The 23,649-nt window shown below is 32.7% G+C and overlaps 7 protein-coding genes across 7 annotated transcripts; 3 read left to right on the top strand and 4 right to left on the bottom strand.

Annotated features, from left to right (window-relative positions):
• The first annotated feature begins 133 nt into the window (after positions 1-133).
• BX664DRAFT_326653 (uncharacterized protein) lies at positions 134-1,186 on the top strand. The gene is made up of 3 exons (XM_051544270.1): positions 134-355; positions 421-798; positions 863-1,186. The coding sequence occupies exons 1-3, from the start codon at positions 184-186 to the stop codon at positions 997-999; spliced, it is 687 nt and encodes a 228-aa protein (XP_051403779.1). The 5' UTR covers positions 134-183; the 3' UTR covers positions 1,000-1,186.
• Positions 1,187-4,393: 3,207 nt separating this feature from the next.
• BX664DRAFT_383811 (ergosterol biosynthesis ERG4/ERG24) lies at positions 4,394-6,421 on the top strand (the record flags this gene model as incomplete). The annotated part of the gene is made up of 4 exons (XM_051549139.1): positions 4,394-4,400; positions 4,811-5,235; positions 5,325-5,796; positions 5,874-6,421. 4 exons carry the CDS (start codon positions 4,394-4,396, stop codon positions 6,419-6,421), a joined length of 1,452 nt encoding a protein of 483 aa, XP_051403778.1.
• A 152-nt stretch (positions 6,422-6,573) lies between these two features.
• Positions 6,574-8,333, bottom strand: BX664DRAFT_326641 (uncharacterized protein). The gene is made up of 2 exons (XM_051544269.1): positions 7,988-8,333; positions 6,574-7,927 (listed from the first exon to the last, which is right to left on the bottom strand). The coding sequence occupies exons 1-2, from the start codon at positions 8,154-8,156 to the stop codon at positions 6,723-6,725; spliced, it is 1,374 nt and encodes a 457-aa protein (XP_051403777.1). The 5' UTR covers positions 8,157-8,333; the 3' UTR covers positions 6,574-6,722.
• A 710-nt stretch (positions 8,334-9,043) lies between these two features.
• On the bottom strand, positions 9,044-11,151 carry BX664DRAFT_383809 (general substrate transporter; the record flags this gene model as incomplete). Its single annotated transcript, XM_051549138.1, has 8 exons — positions 11,057-11,151; positions 10,888-10,996; positions 10,628-10,805; positions 10,460-10,565; positions 9,994-10,377; positions 9,619-9,922; positions 9,522-9,538; positions 9,044-9,409 (listed from the first exon to the last, which is right to left on the bottom strand). The coding sequence occupies exons 1-8, from the start codon at positions 11,141-11,143 to the stop codon at positions 9,044-9,046; spliced, it is 1,551 nt and encodes a 516-aa protein (XP_051403776.1). The 5' UTR covers positions 11,144-11,151.
• Positions 11,152-13,168: 2,017 nt separating this feature from the next.
• Positions 13,169-14,840, top strand: BX664DRAFT_81891 (nuclear fragile X mental retardation-interacting protein 1-domain-containing protein). The gene is made up of 5 exons (XM_051549750.1): positions 13,169-13,508; positions 13,565-13,726; positions 13,823-13,949; positions 14,052-14,637; positions 14,700-14,840. Exons 1-4 carry the CDS (start codon positions 13,246-13,248, stop codon positions 14,523-14,525), a joined length of 1,026 nt encoding a protein of 341 aa, XP_051403775.1. The 5' UTR covers positions 13,169-13,245; the 3' UTR covers positions 14,526-14,637; positions 14,700-14,840.
• Positions 14,841-14,952: 112 nt separating this feature from the next.
• Positions 14,953-16,707, bottom strand: BX664DRAFT_356770 (uncharacterized protein). Its single transcript, XM_051547913.1, has 3 exons — positions 15,583-16,707; positions 15,102-15,505; positions 14,953-15,037 (listed from the first exon to the last, which is right to left on the bottom strand). Exons 1-3 carry the CDS (start codon positions 16,683-16,685, stop codon positions 14,982-14,984), a joined length of 1,563 nt encoding a protein of 520 aa, XP_051403774.1. The 5' UTR covers positions 16,686-16,707; the 3' UTR covers positions 14,953-14,981.
• A 375-nt stretch (positions 16,708-17,082) lies between these two features.
• On the bottom strand, positions 17,083-23,366 carry BX664DRAFT_383806 (uncharacterized protein; the record flags this gene model as incomplete). The annotated part of the gene is made up of 12 exons (XM_051549137.1): positions 17,083-19,121; positions 19,463-19,572; positions 19,815-19,834; positions 20,240-20,371; positions 20,461-21,090; positions 21,232-21,501; positions 21,588-21,946; positions 22,017-22,135; positions 22,208-22,288; positions 22,374-22,963; positions 23,044-23,097; positions 23,298-23,366. 12 exons carry the CDS (start codon positions 23,364-23,366, stop codon positions 17,089-17,091), a joined length of 4,467 nt encoding a protein of 1,488 aa, XP_051403773.1. The 3' UTR covers positions 17,083-17,088.
• Positions 23,367-23,649: the final 283 nt, after the last annotated feature.

Here is a 23,649-nt window from a genome sequence, read left to right as displayed (position 1 = left end):
GGTTGAGCAGATGATCAGTACTTGAGGTGCTACGAAACCGATAGAGGGGAAAAAAAATTGAACTGCGGCAAGGTATATAAATATATATTTCCTTATCTATCCAACTGATCTCTTTTTTTTTTTTTTTATTCTTCTTCTTCTCTTTCTATATTTTATTTTTCGTTATTAGTCCTTGGAAGATATATGGATCATCAACAAGAAATCATTGTTTCTAACAACAACGACTTCACTGCCACTTATGAAAGTAAACAAAGGCGGAAGAAGACCTTTTATTTCCAACGCGATTCACTTGCCAAAAGAAATAGACTCTTAGTTGGTAAAGAGGGTAGCCGGAGACGTCAACGTTATGATAATGGTAATTTTTTATTTTTATTTTATTCCATTCTCTTTACTAAAAAAAAAAAAAAAAAACCAATATAGGAAATTTCACCAATCATCCATTTGCCGTTTTGTACGAAGATGATTTATATCCTCCAGGATATCAGGATTTGACAACAGCTTTTTGGACTCGTCCTGATATTGCATCTCTATACAGTGATGATGAATATCTTTTGGATTCATCATGCTCTGATGGTACTACATTATCGATGATCAAGCATCACTCTTCCATCATCAGTCATCACGTTCACAAAGAGTTGAAGAAACAACACATCCCACAAGGAATAGTACTTCATTATGAACATCAATTAATCAATTTCAAAGAAGGTGATCAATCAACTTTGGCCTGGTCAATCAATGATCCATTCATTCGATTTGTTATACATATCATGTGTCATTATCATCATTTAGAATCTCATTGTAAGTCATCTTTTTTTTTTTTTTTTGGTCACCATTTACTAATCAATATATATATATATATTAGCCGAACATCATGACGATCGATGTATTCTCTATATCAATCATCCTTCATATTATCATCATCATAGACAACAACAAAATTCTGGTTATGGATGTATACAAAGCAAGTCGTTTTTTGATTATCTATTCCGTATGTCGTAATTTACCTCCCTAGATTATTTTTTGATTTTTGTTTTAATAAAAAAGTTTATGTCTTTAATGGATGAGTGGTTTCTATAATGTAGATGATTCCAATGATGATGATATCATGGCATGTCGATGCATGATAGATGATGGTAGATGATAATAGGATGAATAGATTGAATGATAATAGGTGATGATACGATAACAGTGGATGATAATAATAAACAAATTGATAAAAAAAAAAGATGTTTTTATTTAATTGTGAATGTAAAATAAATATTAAATAAAAACACTATAAAAAATAAACTATATTTTTTTCCTGACTTGCTATTATTTGGCCTATAGAAAACCTGTTGTATATCCAGTTGTTCCTATTCTATATTCTTGTCATATTATCTACTATATTTTCACAGAAAGAGTGGGAAAAAAAAAAGTAATTCATAGTAAGAATGTATAATATGAAAAGAGTGACTTTTAAGTATATAATATAGATTAATAAAGTAATGTATAATGGTAACTTAACAATGTTCAAAGTGCCAGTGGTTAAAAAAAGAGAAGTAAAAAAAAAAAAAAAAAAAAGTAAAAGGAAAAGTAAAAAAAAAAAAAAAGGTAAAAGGAAAAAAAAAAAAAAAAGTAGAGAGTGCACCAACTTTTTTTTTTTTGTCAGAGCTTTGGTCCAACTTTTTTTCCATTGTCTCCAACAATTTTTTTTTTTTTTTTCAATCTCCAGATTTTTTTTGATCTCGCACGACCAGATCTTTTTTTTTTTTTTTTTTTGATCCAACACACCTCACATTGAGAACGGACTTTGAAGTTATACCATTTATGGATAACACTTATGATTTGCATTAAAAGAAAGTAGAATTAGATGAATAAATAATAATAATAATAAGATGATGATGATAAGATGGTTTAGATTGAATTATTAGTAAATGATAATAATAATATGAATAATATGAAATGATGATTTTATAATTCATAACAAGATGAATATTAACTACTATAGTATCACTTCTCTTATAATATTATACTTTTGATGACAAGTTACCCTTTCTCTCTTTTTTTATCAAATTCATAAAATATGATAATATGATGATATGAGTTGTATTATGATATAAATCAATACTGTAATAAATAATAACAATAATGATTTGTACTTTATTAAAAGAAAAAGAATATAAATTAACTAATATATGTATGTAACTACTAAGATTAACAAACAACACAAACAACTACAATGGAGATGGAATGATATAAAATAAAGATGATTTTATTCAAAGTATAATGATCGTTAGGACTAACATTCATATTACATATATATGCATTGTAATGAATTAAACCAAAATAGGCTATTTATTTAAAAATCAGCATCATGCGATAACTTTTATATGATGATAAAGAGTTTAGGATTCATTATCATTATATTAGAGTTATCAATCAATCATCATCATCATCCATTTACTTTTTTATTGTCCCTGAATTATTTTTAAAATGTCCCTTATGTTTTCTAGATCAGTCAAACCTGACATATTAGAATGTGGTAGATCAATTTAGTGTAGTACATGTCCTACTGCATAAAAAAATATCAACGTTCTTTTCTCATCATAACATTGTGTATCAATATATTTTTTTTTCTCTTTGTAAAAAAACAATGGGTATATGTAATACTAGTACTTCTACTAATAAGAAAAAGGATTAGATAGAGTGTGACATGTGGAGTTTGAAACACGTAGAAATTAAGGTCTTAAGAGAAAAAAAGGGATTTTACTTTTTTTTTCCTTCTCTTTTCTTTCTTTCTTTTTTTTTTTCCAACTTTTTAAACAAAGTTTTTACTAACACATATTACTCTTCAATTATTTAGATCGATCCTGTATTATAACTTTCCTTTAGTAACCACCTCATTCACCATCTTCTCTTGTTGGAGAACCTTGTTGTTCGGTAAGTAATTGAATGAATACATCAATTTATTATATACTCACGCCTTCTTTCTTTCTTTTTTTTTTTTTTTTCTTTTTCATTTGTTTACATTTTAGTGAGTAATAAAAAAAAAAGATATCTTCTTTACCAAACTAATCTAGTTCTGTTTATATTATATAGATGTTAAAAAAGAGAATTTTATGTGTCTCCCAATGATATCTATCGTCGTAAGCTTATAACGTATAAATAATAACTATGATAACAAAGAATGAATAGTTACTGAAACCATTGTTATTTTTTTATTAGAATACTGGGATAAGAAGAGTTGTCGAGAAATGGTGGTATGATAGAAGGCATCTTTTGGCTGGCAAAACAAGAACAGTCTGTGTATGAAGGATGATGGTGGTGGTGGTGGGATCCTAAGCAAAGGTAATATTATTAATGAAATTTATCATAAATCATCAGTTTTCGATACAAACCATTCTTTCTCTTCTTATAATAGGTATGATCGATGCCATATGAAGTTCTTATTTTAGCATTTATTTGTCTTTTCAACGTTTTATGGTTGATTGATGGGGATAAAAGAGACATATACAAGGAACAAGTAAAGGTCAGACAAAAGAGTAATGGATGTGATAGACTACTTTTATGTGTTACCTTTTTTTTTTTTACTTTTCTTTTGTAGTTGGATTACCACAAGTGAAAAAAGCAAGAACTATGTAAGTATTTTATTTATTTTATATCGTGTATAACCTACTCATTCTTTCATTTCCTTCATTCTTTAGTTCTCTAGGTTTGGTGATGTCAGGTTGCATGATTGGCAAGGAATAGAAAGGCTAGGATAAAAAAAAATATTGTGGGTCAATATAATTATACTTTCTCATGGTGACTCCAGGGTAACACTGAACGAACTATCACTGTTCTTTCCTTTTAGTTTAGAAAATAGTAGAACAGATATATAGTAATCCATTTTATTTTATTGATTTTATACAAGCTCAATAAACTCTTGTTTTCAATATTCTTGTCAACCTCTTTTTATTTGTACGTGTTGTGACGCGATGACTTACCTTAAGGACGATGATGATTCCATGATGACTTGATGATAAATCTATGCTGCTGTTGAGGACGATGAGGATGATGATGGTGATTCTACAAAGACATATCTATAATGATAACGTATGAAGAAGATTCTCTGGCCAGTCGATCATGATGATGAAATCCTTTGCCGATAAAAAAAAAAAGAATATCACTGATTTTCGTTATGTTTATAGTACGATCCACCATCACGCGCGCTTATGTAAAGAGATGAGTTAGCATTGGTAAAAAAATTCAATCCATGGTTCAACAAGCAATGAAGTGTAACAATTGCATAAAAGTAATCTGCAGAGTAGTTTGGACAAGAACGAAAGCCTAAATGAAAATGATTGTATTACTCTGTAGGCTGCTCCGAAGTTGAATCGGCGAGGTACCCCGCCGTGAAGAGTAGATCCTAAACATGGCGGGTAAATGAAATCGGTTGCTGAATAAGAGTTTTGCTGCTTTTTTTTTTCATCTGTATTGTTTTATTACGTGTTACCTTAACAAACGCCTTTTTTTTTTTTTTTCTTCTTCTTCTTCTTGTCACGTTAAGGACATATAAAGGATTCATTTTATCGTTTTTCAAAAACTTTTTATCTGATGATTATCTTTTTGATGTAGAATGAACAAATAAGTTTTTGCGAATAAGGTTAAAATATCCAAAAAAGAAGACTTTTCCAGGGGGGTGTCTCATCGCCATCCCAACATGTTCAACTCCGTTCCCGGCTACCGAGACCATTAAAAAAAGTTTTTAGGGCAAAGATTATAAAATAAACTTTTTTCCATTTTTCTTTTTTTCTTCTTTTTTTTTTTTTTTTTTTAATAAAACAAAAAGCATCTTATCTAGGCTCGACGATGGTAGCTGTGGAAGAAAAAGAAAAGGTGAGCGCCAATGGTGTACCTTTATTCAAACATACCGTGACGAAACTCGATGAAAAAATGGACAAGGAAGTGGTTCATGAATTTGGTGGACCTGTCGGTGTATGCGCCATGATGCTCGGTTTTCCTTCTTTGATGTATTATTTCTGGGTATGCTTGGAATATCATCAAGGCAAGCTCATTACTCCTTCGTACTCGCTTGAAGGTATTCAATCCTTTGTTTTGGACGACATTATTCATAAAGTGGTGACTGGTGCTTTCCCTCACTTGTTGGCTATCAAGATCTATATGGGCTTTGTCTTATACTCTGCTATCTGTGCTTATACTCTTCCTGGTCCTGTTGTTGAAGGTCTTGGACTTCCTTCTTTGAAAGGCAAAAAGGTAATGTGGTTGTATATTGTGTTAAACATAAAATTTTTCACGTGCTTACTTTGATCTCTTTTTTTTTTCTATTTTTTTTTTTTTTTCAGCTCAAGTACCTTTGTAATGGTCTTTCATTCTGGTATCTTACTCTTGTATTATCTGCTGTGTTCCACTATACTGGTATTTTCCGTCTTACTTTGATCATTGACAATTTCGGTAGCATTATGTCCGTGGCTATTATTTGGGGCTTCACCATGTCAATTTTGGTATATGTCATTTCTGGTATCATGGGCAAGCATCATCGTATGTCTGGCAACTTTTTCTATGATTTCTTCATGGGTGCTTGTCTCAATCCTCGTATTGGTCATTTGGATCTCAAGATGTGGGCTGAAACTCGTGTTCCCTGGCCTGTGTTGTTCTATATTTCCGTATCTTGTGCTTTGAAACAATATGAATCAAAGGGTTATGTTAGTGCTCCTACTGCATTTATGGTCCTTGCCCACTTTTTGTATGTTAATGCTTGTCAAAAGGGTGAAGAATGTATTCCCACATCTTGGGATATCTTTTACGAAAAGGATGGTATGTTGGATGATTTTGTGTGTGTTTGAAAAAGGTGGATGATGTTCAAAATACTGATCATAATATTTGTCATATAGGATTCATGCTTATTTTTTGGAATATGGCTGGTGTCCCCTTCACTTATTGTATGTCATCTATTTATTTGATCAAGTCTGAACAAGCAACTGGTATCAGTATCACTCATTCTCTTCCATACACCATCTTCTTGTACATCTTGTTGTTGGTTGGTTACTACGTTTTCGATACTGGTAATTCTCAAAAGAATCGATTCCGTATGGAACAAAACGGTTCTTTCATGACTCGCAAAGCTTTCCCTCAATTACCTTGGGGTCATCTCAAGAACCCTTCCTTTATTCGTACCGAACATGGTAATCTCTTGTTGACTGATGGTTGGTGGGGTATCGCTCGTAAGCCTCATTACACTGCTGATTTGATGATGTCCATCTCCTGGGGTTTGATCACTGGTTTTGGTTCCTTCTTGCCTTACTTCTACTTTTGTTTCTTCGTCTTTGTCTTGACTCATCGTGTATCTCGTGATATGGAACGTTGTGCCAAGAAATATGGAAAAGATTGGGATAGATACTGTGAACGTGTGCCTTATATCTTTATTCCTTACGTATTCTAGTTATTATTATTATTATTATTATTATTATTATTATTATTATTATTATTATTATTATTATTATTATTTTACTCTTTAGTCTTCTTTGTATATCTTTTTTATTTATTTAGTATCCTATCCTTTTTTTTTTTTTTTTTTTGTATCGATGAAAACAATAAAAACCAATAATAATCATCTTTTTATTTGATATGAGAAATTTATACGATATGTATGGGTGTATGTAATGAATGAATGAGTGTGTGATAATCTAAAATGTACTTGTGGATATAAAAAAAAAAAAATAGAAGTATATGATCATCTAATTCTAATAGGGAGTACGGATGGCTGTATCATAGGATGGCACTCGTTGCAAAGGTTGACAAGGTTGATATGAAAAGTAATCACCAGATGAAGGAACACAAGCGATATCATGAGTAGCAATAGGTTGATCCAAAGGAGTCGTTAAATGTTGTTGATGCCAATCGCCAGTATCATCTATAATATCATCATCATCATTGTTACCATCATAAGGAAACGAGGAATGATTGTTGTTGCAATGTACAAGAGCTGGTAGTGAGGGTACTGGAGATGGAGGTGAATACCATTGTTGTTGATAAGGTTCATAAGGAGCCAATAAACATGCATCTTCGTATCGTGGTAGATCATCAGAAGAAAAACGATATGGTGCCGTCATAGTGGTGGTGTTATTTGCCATCGTGGAACGTATCCTTGAATCAGAGACATCGTCGGTCGTAGCCGATAGCCGAATAGGCATGGTCACACGTAATTCTGAGAGTTGACCATGGGGCTGGATAAAACAAATAGTAAATCGTAACTTGTGTTCGATTTTCAGCAAAGGATGATCCAAATCAAATTGCACAGCTTGAGTCGAGCGAGGGATCACCAAGGTTTCCATTTTTTTCCATTCTTGACCACGACAAGGGAAATGATCATCTCTAGTCAAAGATATAATTCGGCTCTGTTGACGCGTACATGATGATGATGGATGAATACTTGATATGTGTTCAATAGAATGAATCAGGGTAACGTATTCTTTGAGGAAACAGCTGACATGACGAATACGAAGACCTTGATCCAAAGGAACAAATTTGAAATGAATACGGATAGGTTGACCCCGTTGATAAATCGACTTTTCCAATTGAATCCGATAATTGACTTTTTCACCATAGGTGTTGTTGATAACCATATTGTATCTTGGAAATAATGTGCGGCACGGTTCCTGTTGTCTAATCACTTGAATAGGTCTATATAACACCAAGTTTTTCGCTGCCAAAGGTCGAGTCACCGTTGCTTTGAAATCATACGATAAAGAACCATAGTTACCGCCAGTTGAGGTTGTAATGGATTCCGGCATATTACCAGGCAAGACCAAATCAAACGGATATCGGTAAGTTTTATGAGCTTCCATTGTATAAGGCCATTTTCTTGCTGATAAAAAAGTCCAATCATGTTGTATCAATGTCTTTTTGATTTTGCACTGTCGTCGATGATGAGTAATATTTGATGATCCTATCAAATTAAAAAAAAAAGTTATTGACTGATATCTTTTTTTTTTATAGATATTTTTACCTTCTTCCCATTGTAATTTCAATATACCAAAGAAGCGTAGAGTGATAGAATTGACTCTTGTTGGCTCGTTGAAATATATTTCAAGACAACCACGTATCTCCGTTCCAGCTGATGCTTCAGGTGTTCCATATAAATAGAGAGAATCATTTTCCAAGTGAATGGTAAGCATTGTTTACTTTATTAAAAGAAACGAATGTAGAAATGAAAGTAATGAGAATATGTATATATATAAAAGAAAAAAAAGAAAAGAAAAAAAAGAAAACAAGAAGAAAGAGGGAAGAGAAATGGCGATATTTTATGTTTTTGAAAAGTGACAGTGAGCTCCCTGAAAAGGAACTAAAAAAAAAAAAAAAAAAAAGAAAAATGGGTTCAAACTCAATGCATAGTGGCACAAAAAAGGATTGGTGCTTCTTTTTCTTTTTGCTTGATTTGGATACATTTTCTTTTTTAATTGTAGAGGCTTATCTATAGACTATATGTTCTTTTTTTTTTTTTCTGTAAAGACTATTTTTTAGAAAATAATCACCAGATTATCTTAATATAAAGACTTAAAAATCTATTACTTGCTTTTCTTTTATTTTAAATTCTGATTTATCTTGATTTTTATGCGAGAAGATGATCACATTTTACAGAAAAATCATGTAATACAAATATTCAGAAGGACAATCAAGATTAATGTATATTAAATCTGTAATTCTATGTAATAATGTAGAAAATATTCATTGAATAAGGAGACTTATTTTTGTTTAAGAAAATACATATACATACATATATATATATATATAAATTTCAAGCATTGTCCATTACTCTACGAAATATTCCATTTACAGTATAAGGATTTAATCTTTCAATCATGTTACACGCATCTACTTTATATGCTTTCATATGAAATGATATGTAATGAATTGAATATTGAATCATGAAGATTTTCCATTATTTTACTATAACAGGTTGATAATATTCTAACTTGATTTATTTCAATATATTTAAAATACATATAACTACAATACAATACTAAAACTAAAATAAAATAAATAATAAATAATCATATTCACATCATTTCCAATGGCCTTGTTCTTCTTCTTCTTGGTTATTACTTGGTTCCACTTTGATTTCTTCCTTTTCATCAATAGTTTCCGCCTGTCGTAAGGCAAGCTCCTTGTTTGCTTTCCATACTAGGCATGATTTACTTGTAAATACAATATCCAATTCTTCCAAAGTCCTATTTGCTGTTTCTGGATAAAACACATAAACAAAAGGAATGGATAACACATTGAATGCTGCAAACACCAAGAAAGTAACCCATCCAATATTTTGTATCATAGGTGGCGTGATTTCCATTACTAGAGCGTTACCGACTGACCACCCAACTACAGACCATGCTCCTCCCTTGGCTCTAACCTTGGTAGGGAAAATTTCAGTCTATGTAAATATAAAGAAGAACGATTAATCCAATTTATCAATAAATTGTTGTTTTTTTTTTGTTTTTGTTTTTTTTTTTTTTTAAAAAAAAAAAAAGACTTTTATCACTTACAGGATATAGCCAAGGGACTAAATTGTAAATATAAGAAAGGAGTAAGTAAAAATGATAAATTCTTTTTTTTTTTTTTTTTTTTTGCTTGATCAATTACCAGTAAGCCAAGTCATTCCGAAAAATGCAGTATAAATAAAAGTAAACACAGTGGCACCAATACCATAACCCATTGGATTTTGTTCCATGATTTCAGGTTTTACCAAAATTCCAATCAAAAGAAGAGATAAACATTGACCAACGGCTCCATAGTATAAAGTGAATCTTCTACCCCATTTATCCAACGTAAAGACAGCCACCAACGTTGATAGCATGTAAGAGACATTGTTTAAACCTGACAGAAGTTGAGATGTTGATTCTGAAAAGCCAGCAACCTGAAAAACCTTGGGTGCATATACAGTGATCTATCATATTAGAAATGGAATTAATAAATAGATCTACCATATATCCTTTTTTTTTTTTTTTTTATCATTACCATTCCAATGCCAACCAATTCTTGAACAATTTGTAACCAAATAGATAGATGAACACGTCTTGGTATATTTAATTTGTCATAATTGATCAACATGCTAATGTAACCAAGTTCATCACCACCTTCTTCACGTTCCATTGCAATATTTTCGATAATATCGTTGTATTCCTTTTGTGCGGCTGGATGATTTGGATCACCATCTCCACGAAGAGCTGCAATAATTTCCAATGCTTCTTTTTGCCGACCTTGTTTCAATAACCATCGAGGAGATTCTGGGAAAAAGTTAATACCAACAGCTAGAATCACCAAGGGAATCAATTGAAAACCAATAGGGAAACGCCATCGTATACCACCTTCATAAGATCTTAAACCATAACCAATCCAATACTAAAAAAAAAAAAAAAAAAAAAAGAGACAACAATAAGTATATTGATTCATTTGAAATTTAAAGGAAAAGTTATAAACTTACAGCAATTACTACACCGAAGATATTAAGTGTAAATTCCATACTTATCATTTGACCCCGAGATGTATGATGTGAAGTTTCAGCACTCCAAACAGGTACAACAGCATTTCTACATAATAACATGAATAAGAGTTCATTCAACTTTTTTTTTATTTATTTTCGGTAACTTACAAATGACCAGTTCCAACACCAGTAAGAATTCTAGTAAATATCATCCAATATAAATTTTGAGCAGATGTTTGTAAAGCAGCACCAAGGATAGCAAAACAACAACCAACTACTACTGTTCGAACACGTCCAATTTTATCACCAATCCAACCACCCATAAGAGCGCCTATGAGTGTACCAACTAGAAGCATAAAGATAATAATAAAAAAAAAAAAGAAATGTTAGAAAAAGGAGAGATTCTATCTATATTCTTTTTTTTTTACCATAGTATAATGAAACTACACCACCTAATAGAGCAGCATTATAACGAAGACCCATAATATCCAAATAGTCATCCGAGAGATTTACAGATCCCATAACTCCTTGATCATACTATATACGAAGGTAAAAAGAATTAGTTGGAAAGAAATGACAATTATTTTTTTCACTTACACCAAAAAAGAATATACTAAGTCCAGCAGCAAGGTTAATGGCAAGCACCAGGTCTTTTCCCTTGAAATGCCTATGTATCCGATACATTAGTGAAGAATGTAAAGAAAACTAGAGATAGAGAGAGAGAAAAAAAGAATGAGGGGAAGTTGATGCCCCTCTTTTTATACTCAAGTGTAAGGTTCAATCACCGCTTTCAAATAGGAACCTGTGTCACCCGCTAACACGGTTTCTCCAGCAAAAACATGCCTTTATTCTATTACTTGACAATACTTTGTCAAAAGAAAAAAAAAAGAATGAATCAGTTATAATGGAATAGATTAACCAAAAAGAGATCAATCAATCTATAATATCATCAATAGTTGAATAAAAAAGGAAATTAAAAATTTCATGGGAAATAAGGAACAACAAGACGTTTCCCCACAGTACAAAAAAGAAAAAAAAATATCCGATGGCCATGGTTTGTACAACCTTTTGAATGACCATCATCGAATAGAAATGTCATCCGAGTTGACAGTTTCATTCCCAGCAACCTATAGGAATTTTTCTTTGGAACTGTTCTAAACCTGATTTGTCCATCAATGAGAGCAAAAAAATCAAGATTGCATTTACCCATGATTTTTGCCATCAAATAGGACATTTGTTTAGCGTTGCTAAATGACGTCTTTGTAACAGAAAAAAAAAAATGTCAAACGGAAATTCGCGGATAATTGATCAGTCAATACTATTGAGTGAAACCATTTCTGGATAAGTACACCTAAATTTGGCATTTATCGAGCACCTGATGTTTTCCTTTATTCATCCATCATTCCAATGGCTTCTTCCTTCTAGCCGATGTAAGAGAAAATACACTTTAGTTACCCTCCTTTTTTTTCCCACCAATGATTCTTTTTATTGATAACAAGATAAACTCATTCTTGTTCAAACATATATCTTTTATTAAATACCAAATATGATCAATGAAGGACAAAAAGAAAAATAAATAAATAAATCTAATCTACTATATAATATTGCTCCACAGGAAAGGCACACCATCGATTTTGTTCCAATGATGTGTATACAGATCAAATGCGCCAGCCTACGTTCAATGATGTATTACAGTTGCTTCCATTTCACATATATGTTCCCATAGTACTGATCATTAATGAATGTTGTTATTGATTAGCCGTTGAATCATTGTCATCCATCATTATCTAATCAAATCCTACAAAGATTATAAAGAATAGAAGAGAGGTAAATATGATAATAAAAAGTGTAGAGTTGACAATTTACACCATACGTAAGAATTATGTGTTTATAACATGTATGGCGGTATGATCAACCTCTTTTCTTCTCTGTTTTTTCTACTGTTTTCTTACCTTTTTTAATTTTTCTTTCGTTCTTAAGAGGTGATCTTCTTACCATGATGAATCTTGATACCAGAGAATGAAATACACATAATCTTCCAGTTCAACTTTTTTTTTCTTCGTAGAGGGGTTTCACAAAAAAAAAAGAGAGAGAGAGAACGCGTGCTGGCCAACTGGTTGTAACCATCAGAGTTTGTATATGATAATGATTGATTCATCTTTTGGTCAATCCAGCGAATAAAAAATTTCATAATCTCCTTCCAACGATAGATTAAAAATTGACCATAAGAAATAATGATGGTTCTAATAATAAAAAAAAAAAAAGGTAAGCACAGATCGAAATAAATGATCAATGATGATCAGTGATTGACATTATTTTGATCCATGAGAATCTTACTAATACCTGTTTTTCAAGTAGAATATGTCGAAATATGCTTGAGCAGAAAAAAAAAAACATAAAATAAAAACGATATGAGAGCTTTGAAAATAGAAAAGAGAGTATTAGCGACATTGGTACCCGTCATTCTTGATATCGCATATCTTTGGTCCATAATATATTGTGTTGAGCAATTCCCTTGAGACGATTGAGAATTCAATCTAGCATATAGATAGTTGCCTGTCATCTAGTAAATGCAAACGTTTTTGTATTTGTTTTATCAGAAAAGACGAACGAAGAAATCTCTATCAAGCGAAAAAAAATGCTCTTTTTGAAGTCCGGTTCAAGCAATTTTTTTTTTTTTTTGTTTGTTTGGTTCCAATTTCTTTTTTCTTTCTCTCCCGCTGTTAGTTATAAAATTCCATTATTTGATCGATTCCCTTTCTTTCTCCCTATTTGATCTATTCAAAATGTCCAACAATAAACAAAGTCATCCTTCTTGGGATCCTAGTCATTCAGAATATACAAACACTAACGAACGACAGTTTCCAAGTATATATTATGAACTACAACAACAAACTCAAAAACTTCAAGCACGTGGTGCACTTGCAGCTGCTTCACTCAATTCAATGCTCAATCCAACATATAGACCACAACCAGTATCATACGATGAATTATATCAAGATCCTGTACCAACCACTTCTCAGGCAACTGACTCTACTCAATCACAAAAGTAAACAAGTCCATCAAAGAAGACACAGTGTATCTTATTTTTTTTTTTTTCTGTAGGAATGGTGGTGTCTGTTGCAACAAATGGTATAAAACACAAATAGCCCTGGATCAACATCGATCTATCCATATCAAATGTAAGATCTGCTCTACGTTTGAAGGAAATCCAGCATTTGTACAAGTACACCAAGAAGAGGTACATGGAGTGGCAAGCAACAAAAAGTAAGAGAGAGAGAGAGAGAGAGAGAGAGAGAGAGAGAGAGAGAATAGATGTGAGAAGGTAATATATACTTATTTATTTTCTTTGGATTGTTGTAGGAAAAAGGATATGCCTGACGGTATTGTTCCCGCCAATGCACCAAAATTAGATACACCCGAAGCCATTGCAGCATGGATTGAAGAACGAAAGAAGAACTGGCCAAGCAAAGCAAATGTGGAACGAAAAGTAAAAAAGCAAAAAAAAAAAAAAAAAAAAAATGGGTACTACAGGTTGAGAATTCATCTTTCTTTTTTTTTTTTTTTTTTTTTTTGTTATTATTATTATTAGCAACAACAAGAACAAGAACGTGAAGCTCGTGGAGAATTACCAAGAGATAATAAATACAACAAGAACAAACGCAAAGCAACAAGTGATCAACAGGAAAGCGTTGGGAATAAGAAACACCAAGCGACAATCACACCTTCATCATCATTACCTTCCTTGGTTAATTATGATTCAGACTCGGATGAGGAATTTCATAGCGCTGAAGAGGATTTCCCAGATATCAGTAAGAGCAACAATGATGATGATGATCATAATGAGGAGAATGAAGATGATACGATGGACTTACAACAAGATGCGGTATCATCGAAGGATCCAACCTCAATGGGAAAATTGACCTTACCACCTGCAACAACAACTCGACCACGAAAACTATGCAAATACTTTGTCCGAGGGAATTGCACACGAGGTGATCAATGTCACTTTTTACATGAAAAACCAAAGTCTGTAAGTCAAAATCATTCCACTAGAGATATATGATCTGATTCATCTTTCCTTTTTTTTTTTTTTTAATCTTGGATAGCGATCTCAAAAACCGAAAAAGACATCCACAGTACCTGAATTGAATAAAAGACCTCATTTGCTAAAAATGGTAACAACAAGATGAACAAGAAAAAAAAAACATCGACTGATTTTTTTTTTTTTTTTGGTTAGCTCTTATCCAAAGAAATACGACAGGAACAAAATGTGATTCTTCAATGCTTAAGATATATACATCAACAAGATTTTTTTGGACTTGGTGAACATACTGAAAAAAAAATTCAAGGTGACAACAAGGGATGAACAAATATCAATGCCATAGATAGTTTACAGGAACACTCCATATACACAAACATATATATATATAGTCATAATCATTGTATTACAAACATACGCACATAATTTATTTGAATAAAGAAATCCAAAATGTCTAGGTTGCATAAAATAAACTAAACATCAGCTATAATGATACCCAAAGATGAGAGTCAACAAGGTAGCCAAGAGTCCAATACCTATAGCAAAAAAAAAAAAAAAAGGTGATTTCAATTGTACATCATTTTATTATGATCTACTTACCAATCCCGATGCAAAGATGTAGAGTACCATTGTTAGATGAATGAATGTATTGGAACCGATCCAGGTGTCTAAATGAATTTTCCAGTATCCAGGAGAAAGATGCGGTCTTCCCAGCGTGACGAGTAAGAATGTGTTGATGTAACTTATTAAAAGCGTCCATATGAGACGTCAATTCATCTTGCACAGTCCTGATCGAGTGTTCCATATCTTCAAAATCCCCATGCTGTTCCTTTTGGTATTGAACCGATTGTAAAAGTGTTTCCAATTGTCCATCCAAGTGATCGCATTTTGTTTGATACTGTATAATATCGGTTTTATGTTTGTCGATTTGTTCCATCAATTCCATACATTGAGTCATCGCTGCTTTATTTCGTATTTCTAGTTGTTCGATCAAGTTGTTTTGCCTATAAAATCAATTCAATGATTATTTTATTATTATTATTATTATTCCTTCTTTTTTTTTTTTTTTTTTTTTTTTTACTTGATGATCCGTCGAGATAGTGATGGTGATGAAGCTTTTGAGGAAAGTTGTTGATTCAGTTTGAAAAGGTTGATAAACATTTTTTTCTCCGAAAAACATCGTGCCTTGAGTTCAAGAGTTGTACGCTTGGATCGCAAAACCACAAACTTGTTGTTCTTGTCGTCGTCATTCGTCTGTGGCTGGAGTTTACAAGAAGCATGAATCCAACATACGTCACTGGTACGATGATCTTTCAAAACATCGGTCAAAGTCACTGCATCATTCAAGTTGTTGTCGATAGAGGTGGAAGAGAGTGATCGCTTATATGCATGTCTTGCATTGTTGGTGTACATAGGTTTAGATTCCATTTTATGTTGTCGAAATGAAGAGGGGCGTTCAAGATATGAAGAATAGGTAGATGATGAATGATCAACAGCAGAAGAATCATCATCGCTAGAAGAGGAAGATGAATCGTTGAAGGCAAGAGTGTGCTTCCAAGATTGAAATACTGTTTGAAGTCGTCGACTATTTTGTTGTTGTTGTTGTTGTTGTTGTTGTTGTTGCTGGTTTTGAAAAGAGGCAAATGATGGTTGACGAGGACGAGGAGCATGACAAAAATATAAAAAGGCCAGTCTTGTTCTAATCGGTAGGATGGCAATCGAGTGTGGCAAGATACGAACAAGGACATAACAATGCATTGCAGGCCAATGGAAACAAAAAGTATCCAATGTATCTTTATCAAAGGACATTTTGCTTAAACTTGATACTTCATCAGTAAGGTGATAGACAGACTTGTTGTATTTGGTGTTGTTGGGTATCTTTTTTGATGACAGGGAGTTTTTGGAATAATGATGATCTAAACGATGGTAACGATTGGCTGTTGATCGAAATGACTTGGCACGATCCTTTGTCCTTGGTTTATCAGTTGTTGTCGTTCGTTTTAAATATGTTGACCTGAATGGTGATGGAGAAATAATGTCTAGATGGGCAATGCTATCACGTTTATCCTTTTTTTTCCTTGAATACAATGAATTCGAGCTAACAAGAGTGGGTGCTCTTCTGTTGTTGCTACTGAGACTTTTGTTAATTTTTTCCGGGTAATATGTTCGATAAGGTTCAAACATTAGCTGATGTCTGTACAAGATTAAAAAAAAAAAAAAAAAGGATGGAGAGAAAAGACAAAGAAGAGGAAAAAAAAAAAAAAAAAAAAAAAACTTGACAGGTAAACTGAAATAGATAACAATTTTGACAACCCGCCTTTTCAGTGTGAGAAACTTTTTATATAACACAAGGAAAATAATTAGGCATGAATCGATAGATTATTTTTATTTTATTTTGAGATCATAATACAAATATACAAAGATGAGATAATATATAAATAAAGAGAGAGAGATATATAAAAACTATTACTACAATTAATAAAAATTGTCATAAGACAAATAAAAAAAAAAAAAAAAAAGGAAAGAGACATATACAATATAGAAGACAAAATACAGAGAAAAAAAAAAAAAAAAAAAAGGAATGGAATCATTTGGAAATAGTAACATCGAGAACAGACCAATAAGTATCACCATTTGACTTGACATGACAAACCACAGATTTTCCAGAATGATAAACAACATTATCTTTTCGCACCATTAACAAAGGTAAATTCAATAAACGATCACCTTCTTTGGATTGAGGATCATTGATTAATAAATCATGATGAGCGACCAAAAAATCTTGAGTATGAGGAAGATCCAAATTCAGTTGAATATTTCCATTAGTGACAATATGTTGTTGTTGTTGTTGATGATGATGTTGTCTACAAGGAAGAGGACCATGCGCACCACCAAGCCAGAATTCTAGTAAATGAGGATATACCGATGTAGGAAGATGCTGTACAAGATGTTGCCCAACTAGATGTAAACTATGGTTTTGTTCTTCATAAGTTACTGTAGATACCATAGGAAAAGGTACGATTGTGCGAGGTGGAGATGGTGGTGGTGATGGTTGAAGTAATCGAGGCATAGTTTCTTGTTGATGATGGCGACGTTGGTGTGAAGAAGATGTGTCTAAAGAATGACTGGAAGAGGAATTGGGTGGTGAACCAGGTAAAACGGGAAAAGATGCAGGTGAAGAAGAATTAGTGAGTATCATTGATGAAGCTGGAGGTGCTGGAGGTTCTTCAATTGTATACTCGAACTTTGCAATACCGACAATCGTCCAACAAAGATAATCATCGACTTTTTCCATCATAGAACCATTGGTAGATTTTGGATCCAAAACACGATTTGAAGGATTATAATCGAGCCAAGTACTTGAATGAGTATGATTAGTACCATTACCATTGTTGTTTTTGTTGCTTTCATCGCCATCAGTTGAACTGTTGCTGGTATCTTGCATTGCATTCCCATTTGCACTGAGATAGATTGAATCATCAGCATTCACCGAAGAAGATAATTGAAGAGCTATTTTTTGCATTTGACTAACAGGACCAAAAGCGGCATGAGAAATGGCACCCTTGTCAACCTTACGAATAATGACTGGAGGAGAGCAAACACCAGTTTGGGAATCCTTGAGAATAATTTCCGTTCCATAAGTCAAAGGGACACCAGCAGTTGTAACAGATGGTTGATGATGATGATGATAATGATGATGATTGTGTGATAATGTATGTTGAGGAGGAGGAGTGGGTTGTCGAACCAAAATAATATCAAATGCTGACCATGAAGCGTTTTTTGCACAAAGTTCTTGTTTGTTGTTGGTTTCGGATAATGATGATGTAAGGTATTTTGTTCGTACAGTTTGTGAGTTGATACGGTTGAATAAACAAATTTGAGATGTGGTGAAAATACAGCTGGAAACATTGCGTGCTTTTGCGGTTTTCTTTGATGGCTTGGATATGATAGAGATGGGTGAGGAGAAAAAAGTAGCAAAAGGAGGATTGGTAGGACCAGGGGTAAGATTTGAAGAAGATGGATTCATATACCCGGATTGATGAGACATATTCACCCGTAGACAAAATTGCTTGGCCTTGGAAGAACCCGTGACATGAAGATATTTGAAGCTACCACGCATTTGATGATCAAGAGAAGTACGTTGTTCCACTGGTCGTTCATTTCCTTCAGCAAGTACAGACATAGAGATCAAAGGAGGAGGAAGAGAAGTGGTTTGTTGAAGTGAAATCATAGGAGGAGGACATAAAAAACGTTTTTCAGATCCATAAGATTTTTGAGCGACAGCAGCATGAAGACAAGTAATAGTTGTTGTTCGTTTTTTTGATTGTTGAGGTGGTGATAAAGGTGTTTCATCGTTATATCGCCTGTGTTTATGAAGTCGATCGTCATAAGTAGCTGAAAGCCAAGTTCTTTTGATTGGTGATGGAGATCGATCATGATCATAAGTTCCATTTGAATCTAACATAGATTCTATTGACATGTTGCGTTTAGGAACTGGTTTTGGTAAATGAATAGGATGAGATTTGTCAATTGCGTCTGAAAAAGTATCCATGCGTGATAATCCGATGAATTGTAACGTTTTACTAGAACCAAACACTTGTTGTGAAATAATATGGGATTCTTGATCCATATAAAAAAAAAAAAAATAAAAATAAAAAATTGAAAAAGGAAACCAAATAGAAGAAGAAGAAAAAAAAAAAGTAAAAAGTAAAAAGAAAAAGAAAAAGGAAAAAAAGAAAGGAGAAAAAAAAAGTGAAGGTTTTATGAAAGCTCAACTGAGTTCGAAATGCGTTTTTTTTTTTTTTATACTTTAACACAAAATAACCCACATTCACTGATAAGATGGAATCAGGGTTTGATCTTATCACATGGAAGTGATTTTTCTAAAGCAGCACCATTTTCCCACCAGTGCTTTCCCAGGCCCTATAATCAATCCACTCACAACAAAGGTAGAATGTTACCTACTTTAAATTTTTCTATCTCCCTTTTGTTCTGATCCTTAATGTCAACTAAAAAGGAAATATCGTAGTTTGAACGATGAAGTAATAAAGGGAAAAAGATAAGATCTTTTCTTTGAATGAATAAATAGTTAATGTATAAATAATATCATACTTATATGTAATTCCATTCTTAGTACAAAATAATAATAATCATCATCATGATGTGGGGAGTAAAAAAAAAAAAGGTAATTAAGGAGAACTGATAAGATCGACGAATAAGAATCTTGAAAAAGATTACCTACTCCCATTTTAGGCACCTTGATAAGAAAACTTGATATGATTTGACACATGACTTTGCCTCTCCGCTCTTTACTTGTTAAAAGCATCGGAAACCTGTGGAGAGATAAGAAAAAAAAAACAATGTCAGCCCACCCCTTCTATCCTTTTGAAAAAAAAGAAATCTGCATACCTAATATGGGTGCGTGGGAAATCATCTTTTGCTATTTCGAACTCAGTATTGTTTAATTATACCTATAGAGTTATATATATATTCGGGTCAATCTATTCCCCTTCACTTCATCCATTACCAATTGTTATTAGATATCATCATCATACAACCAAAAAAGAAAAGAGTCATTTAACCATAAAGTCAATGTCACGTAGTACATAGTTTTTATTGGTAAAAAAAAAAAAAAAAGACTATTCTAATGTCAAGTGCTTCAAAGAATGATGGATTTCATTACAAAAATCAAAAGAATAATCTTCTTCGTTGATTGGTAAAAATAATGGTGGATCTACCTTTCTAACTATACTTTCTTTCAAAATATTATCATATTGAATATATTTTTCCATTTCTTGAACCAGATATTTGTTTTTTTCATGCCAGTTAGCGAGAATCAATGCCTTTTGTGTATGAAAGGTAGTCGGTATCTAAATAAATAAATAAAAAAAAATAGATGTTGTTAGTTTGTTTTTTGTTTTTTTTTTTTTTTTTTTGATTGATACACCTTTTTTGTTACCTTGTTAATCCAAGAAAGATATGATGAGTGAATCTGATGTTCTTCCCGCAGTGTCACCAAATAATCTTGAATTCCCTTTTGTTGCTCTGCAATGACATCTTCTGAATAATAATATGCTGATGATGGTGATGATGATGGTGACGATGATGGTGATGATGATGGTGATGACGATGGTGATGATGAAGAAGATGACAATGACGATGATGATGTAATTGATGATGATGATGACGTTGTTGTTGAAGATGATATTCGTGAATTCATTGCCTTCATGGTATTTGATACTAGTGACGTTTGAGGTGGTTCCCATGTCGTCAATGTATAAGACCCAAGTTGACCGTAATCTTGCATAAGGTGTATTTCCCACCCATACAAATCGCTGCTAACAGGTGGTTTCAGAAAAGGAATACGTGTAGCCATGGCCGCTGCAAATTGTATCCGCTTGATCCAAATATCGGTCATATCTTGATCTTCACATTCAAATTCATACCAAACACCGTTACCCAGTATAACATGAAATGAGATCAATTGTGATTGTTCGGTATTGTGATGGTGATCGCTGTAAATAGATGCTCCACGTGCGGCAGTGCTATGACCAAGATCCAATTCCCACGACGTGTTCGTTTGTCTTATCTATAATATGATAGAAGGGGATTAAAAAAATAAACTAGTAAGTATGTATTTTTCAAACTTCTTATTGTTGTTTCCCTGCTCTCCCATTTATTCCGATTTTACCCCGCTCTCCTTTTTTTTTTTCGTGGGTATTTTACTTACTAAACGTGAAGTTGAATTTGGTTGTTTTTCCAAATATAAAAGGCCATGATGATGTAATCTTACCCAAACTTCGTGCCAATCATAATATGAGGAAGAGATGGTGGAAGCTGTAGCCGATTTCATGGTCCGTCGTCGAGTATCGTCATTTGTCCTATACCGCATCCGTCCTTCCAGTTCAGGTACATGTTGCACATGTGAATCCGTTTCTTGATGTTCAATAAGAGTTGTGCCATCTTTCTTCATATTTATTGTTCCACCAAAATAGTCAATCTGATACAAATAATATTTTTTTTAGGGGGGAATGTTAATAAATAGTATTTAATGTAACATGTTCTTTTTTTTTTTTTATTTGTTACCATAGACTTCTGGCGTTGTGATTGTTTCAAAGATCCCATACGTTGTAATAAACTAGTGGCCATTCCTGATCCTTTTTGGTGTTCATTTGTCGAGGTTTCGTCCTTAATGGATTGTAATATACCTTGTAACTTGACAGAGTTATAAATTTCTTTGAGATATGTTTCCATGATTTGTTGCCAATGTATCAAGTCATCTTCGTCAGGTTGTTGTCTGCTATCCGATCGTATATTATTGATGATAGTTGCCATTGTATTTTCACAAAACTTGGTTCGTGACATTCGTTGGTGACCAGAACTGTGAACAATATGTAGATCAGTATTCAATAGTAATACTGAATATACTATGGCATAAACAATATCTATTTTGAGCATAAAAAAGTAAAAGAATGAATACAAGTTTTTCAATTGGATAAATTTCTTTTAACTTACCCGCATTGTATAATACCTTGGCTTGTTGATTACAATACCAATATCGATGAGCGAAAGCTTCTAAAATACGATCAATCTCTTGAGCTTCTGCCTTGAAGTAAAGTCTGGAGCAAAATAATCTAAATGTCAAGGAAAATATTAAATAATGAGTATATGTTTCATATATTTATTTTGTTACTATTAGGTTTTACCTGAATGCATGTTCTAATCGTTGTGAAGTAAAGTCAAACTTTTCAAGATAGAGCTGTAATACAGTATTATGGAAGAGGGTACTTTGGAAAAAAAAAAAAAAAAAAAAAAGTAAAGAAAAGAGGAGTTAAAAATAAAAAAAAAAAGGAAATGTCTCTTTGAGTTTACCTCTTTCCTAAAAAGGCAGCCATATATTTAAGAGGCACAACACTTTCATCTTTCATCCAAAGCTTGTCTGCTGTTTGCTGACATTGTTCTTGCATAGATGGTTTCTTCAAAACATTTTCAATGTCACCAAAAATAGAAGATCGAGGCCATAATTCTTTGCTTTCAATATCGAAAAAATCCAAAGAATCAAGTTGATCATCTTTTTTATTCAATTGTTCTTCTTCTTTTTGATGTTGTTGTTGTTCGCTGATGGGAGGAGGAATAGACTTTGTCAGTGTTAAAGTTGATTGACGTTTCCAATGTAATAAAGCTGATTCAACATCATCATCTACTTTGCCTGCAATAATAGTATTTCCATTCTGGTTATCATGATCATGTGTATGGTCGATATGAGAGTCAGTCTGGTGAAACACAATGGAATCTTCATATGCGGTATTAAAGGAACAATTGTCATCATCATCATCATCAGCAATCGATGGTAGAGGAGGTAAAGGTCGAGTCAAAGGTGGTTGGATACGTGTCACCGGATTAGTCAAACTAGAACTACGTGTAGGAAGGACGGTCAATCGTCGATTTATGGATAATGGTATCTATTACACAAAAAAAGAAATAAAAAGGTGTGATTATACAGATTTTTCATTTATCATGTTAAGCTGAGACTGAAATTTACCAGAGAGATGTTGTCGATCTGAGTCCGTGGTGGATGATCTACATTATGAGATGTCTAACAAAAAAAAAAAAAAGAATAAAAAGGATAAATATACACAAAGCAAAATAACTATTAGAATGGATTACCATTATTAAAGAGTCATTTCTTGATCGAGAAGAATTATTTGATGATGATGATGATGATGATGGTGATGGTGATGATGAATTATATGTTATGTATGAAGGCATATTAGGTACTGGCTGATTGCAACTAACATCATTTCTTTTGAGTCTTCGTTTTTGTATTAAAGAATCATGTCGTTTTGGTGGCATAGGATTTAACATAATGAATGAATTTCTTCTTTTTTTTTAAAAAAAAAAAAAAAAAAGTGAAAGAAAAAGAGAAAGAAATGAAAAGGAGGTGTAACATTGAGACTTTTTAATTTCGGACGAACTTCATTTCACGTGTTTCTAAAAAGGAAATCAAAGTTGTTTTTTTTCGGATACTCCAAAATAGAAACTTTATATAGATGATATGAACAGTAATTGTATAGTTAGAATACTACAAATTAATATGATTATTATTTTCATTTTTCAATATTATTATTATCATCATCATTATCATCAT

This window comes from Halteromyces radiatus (assembly GCF_025201355.1).
Source record: "Halteromyces radiatus strain CBS 162.75 chromosome Unknown BX664scaffold_2, whole genome shotgun sequence".
Lineage (NCBI taxonomy): Eukaryota > Fungi > Mucoromycota > Mucoromycetes > Mucorales > Cunninghamellaceae > Halteromyces > Halteromyces radiatus.
The sequence above is the reverse complement of the archived record's forward strand: the minus strand, read 5'-3'. Positions and strand labels throughout refer to the sequence as shown.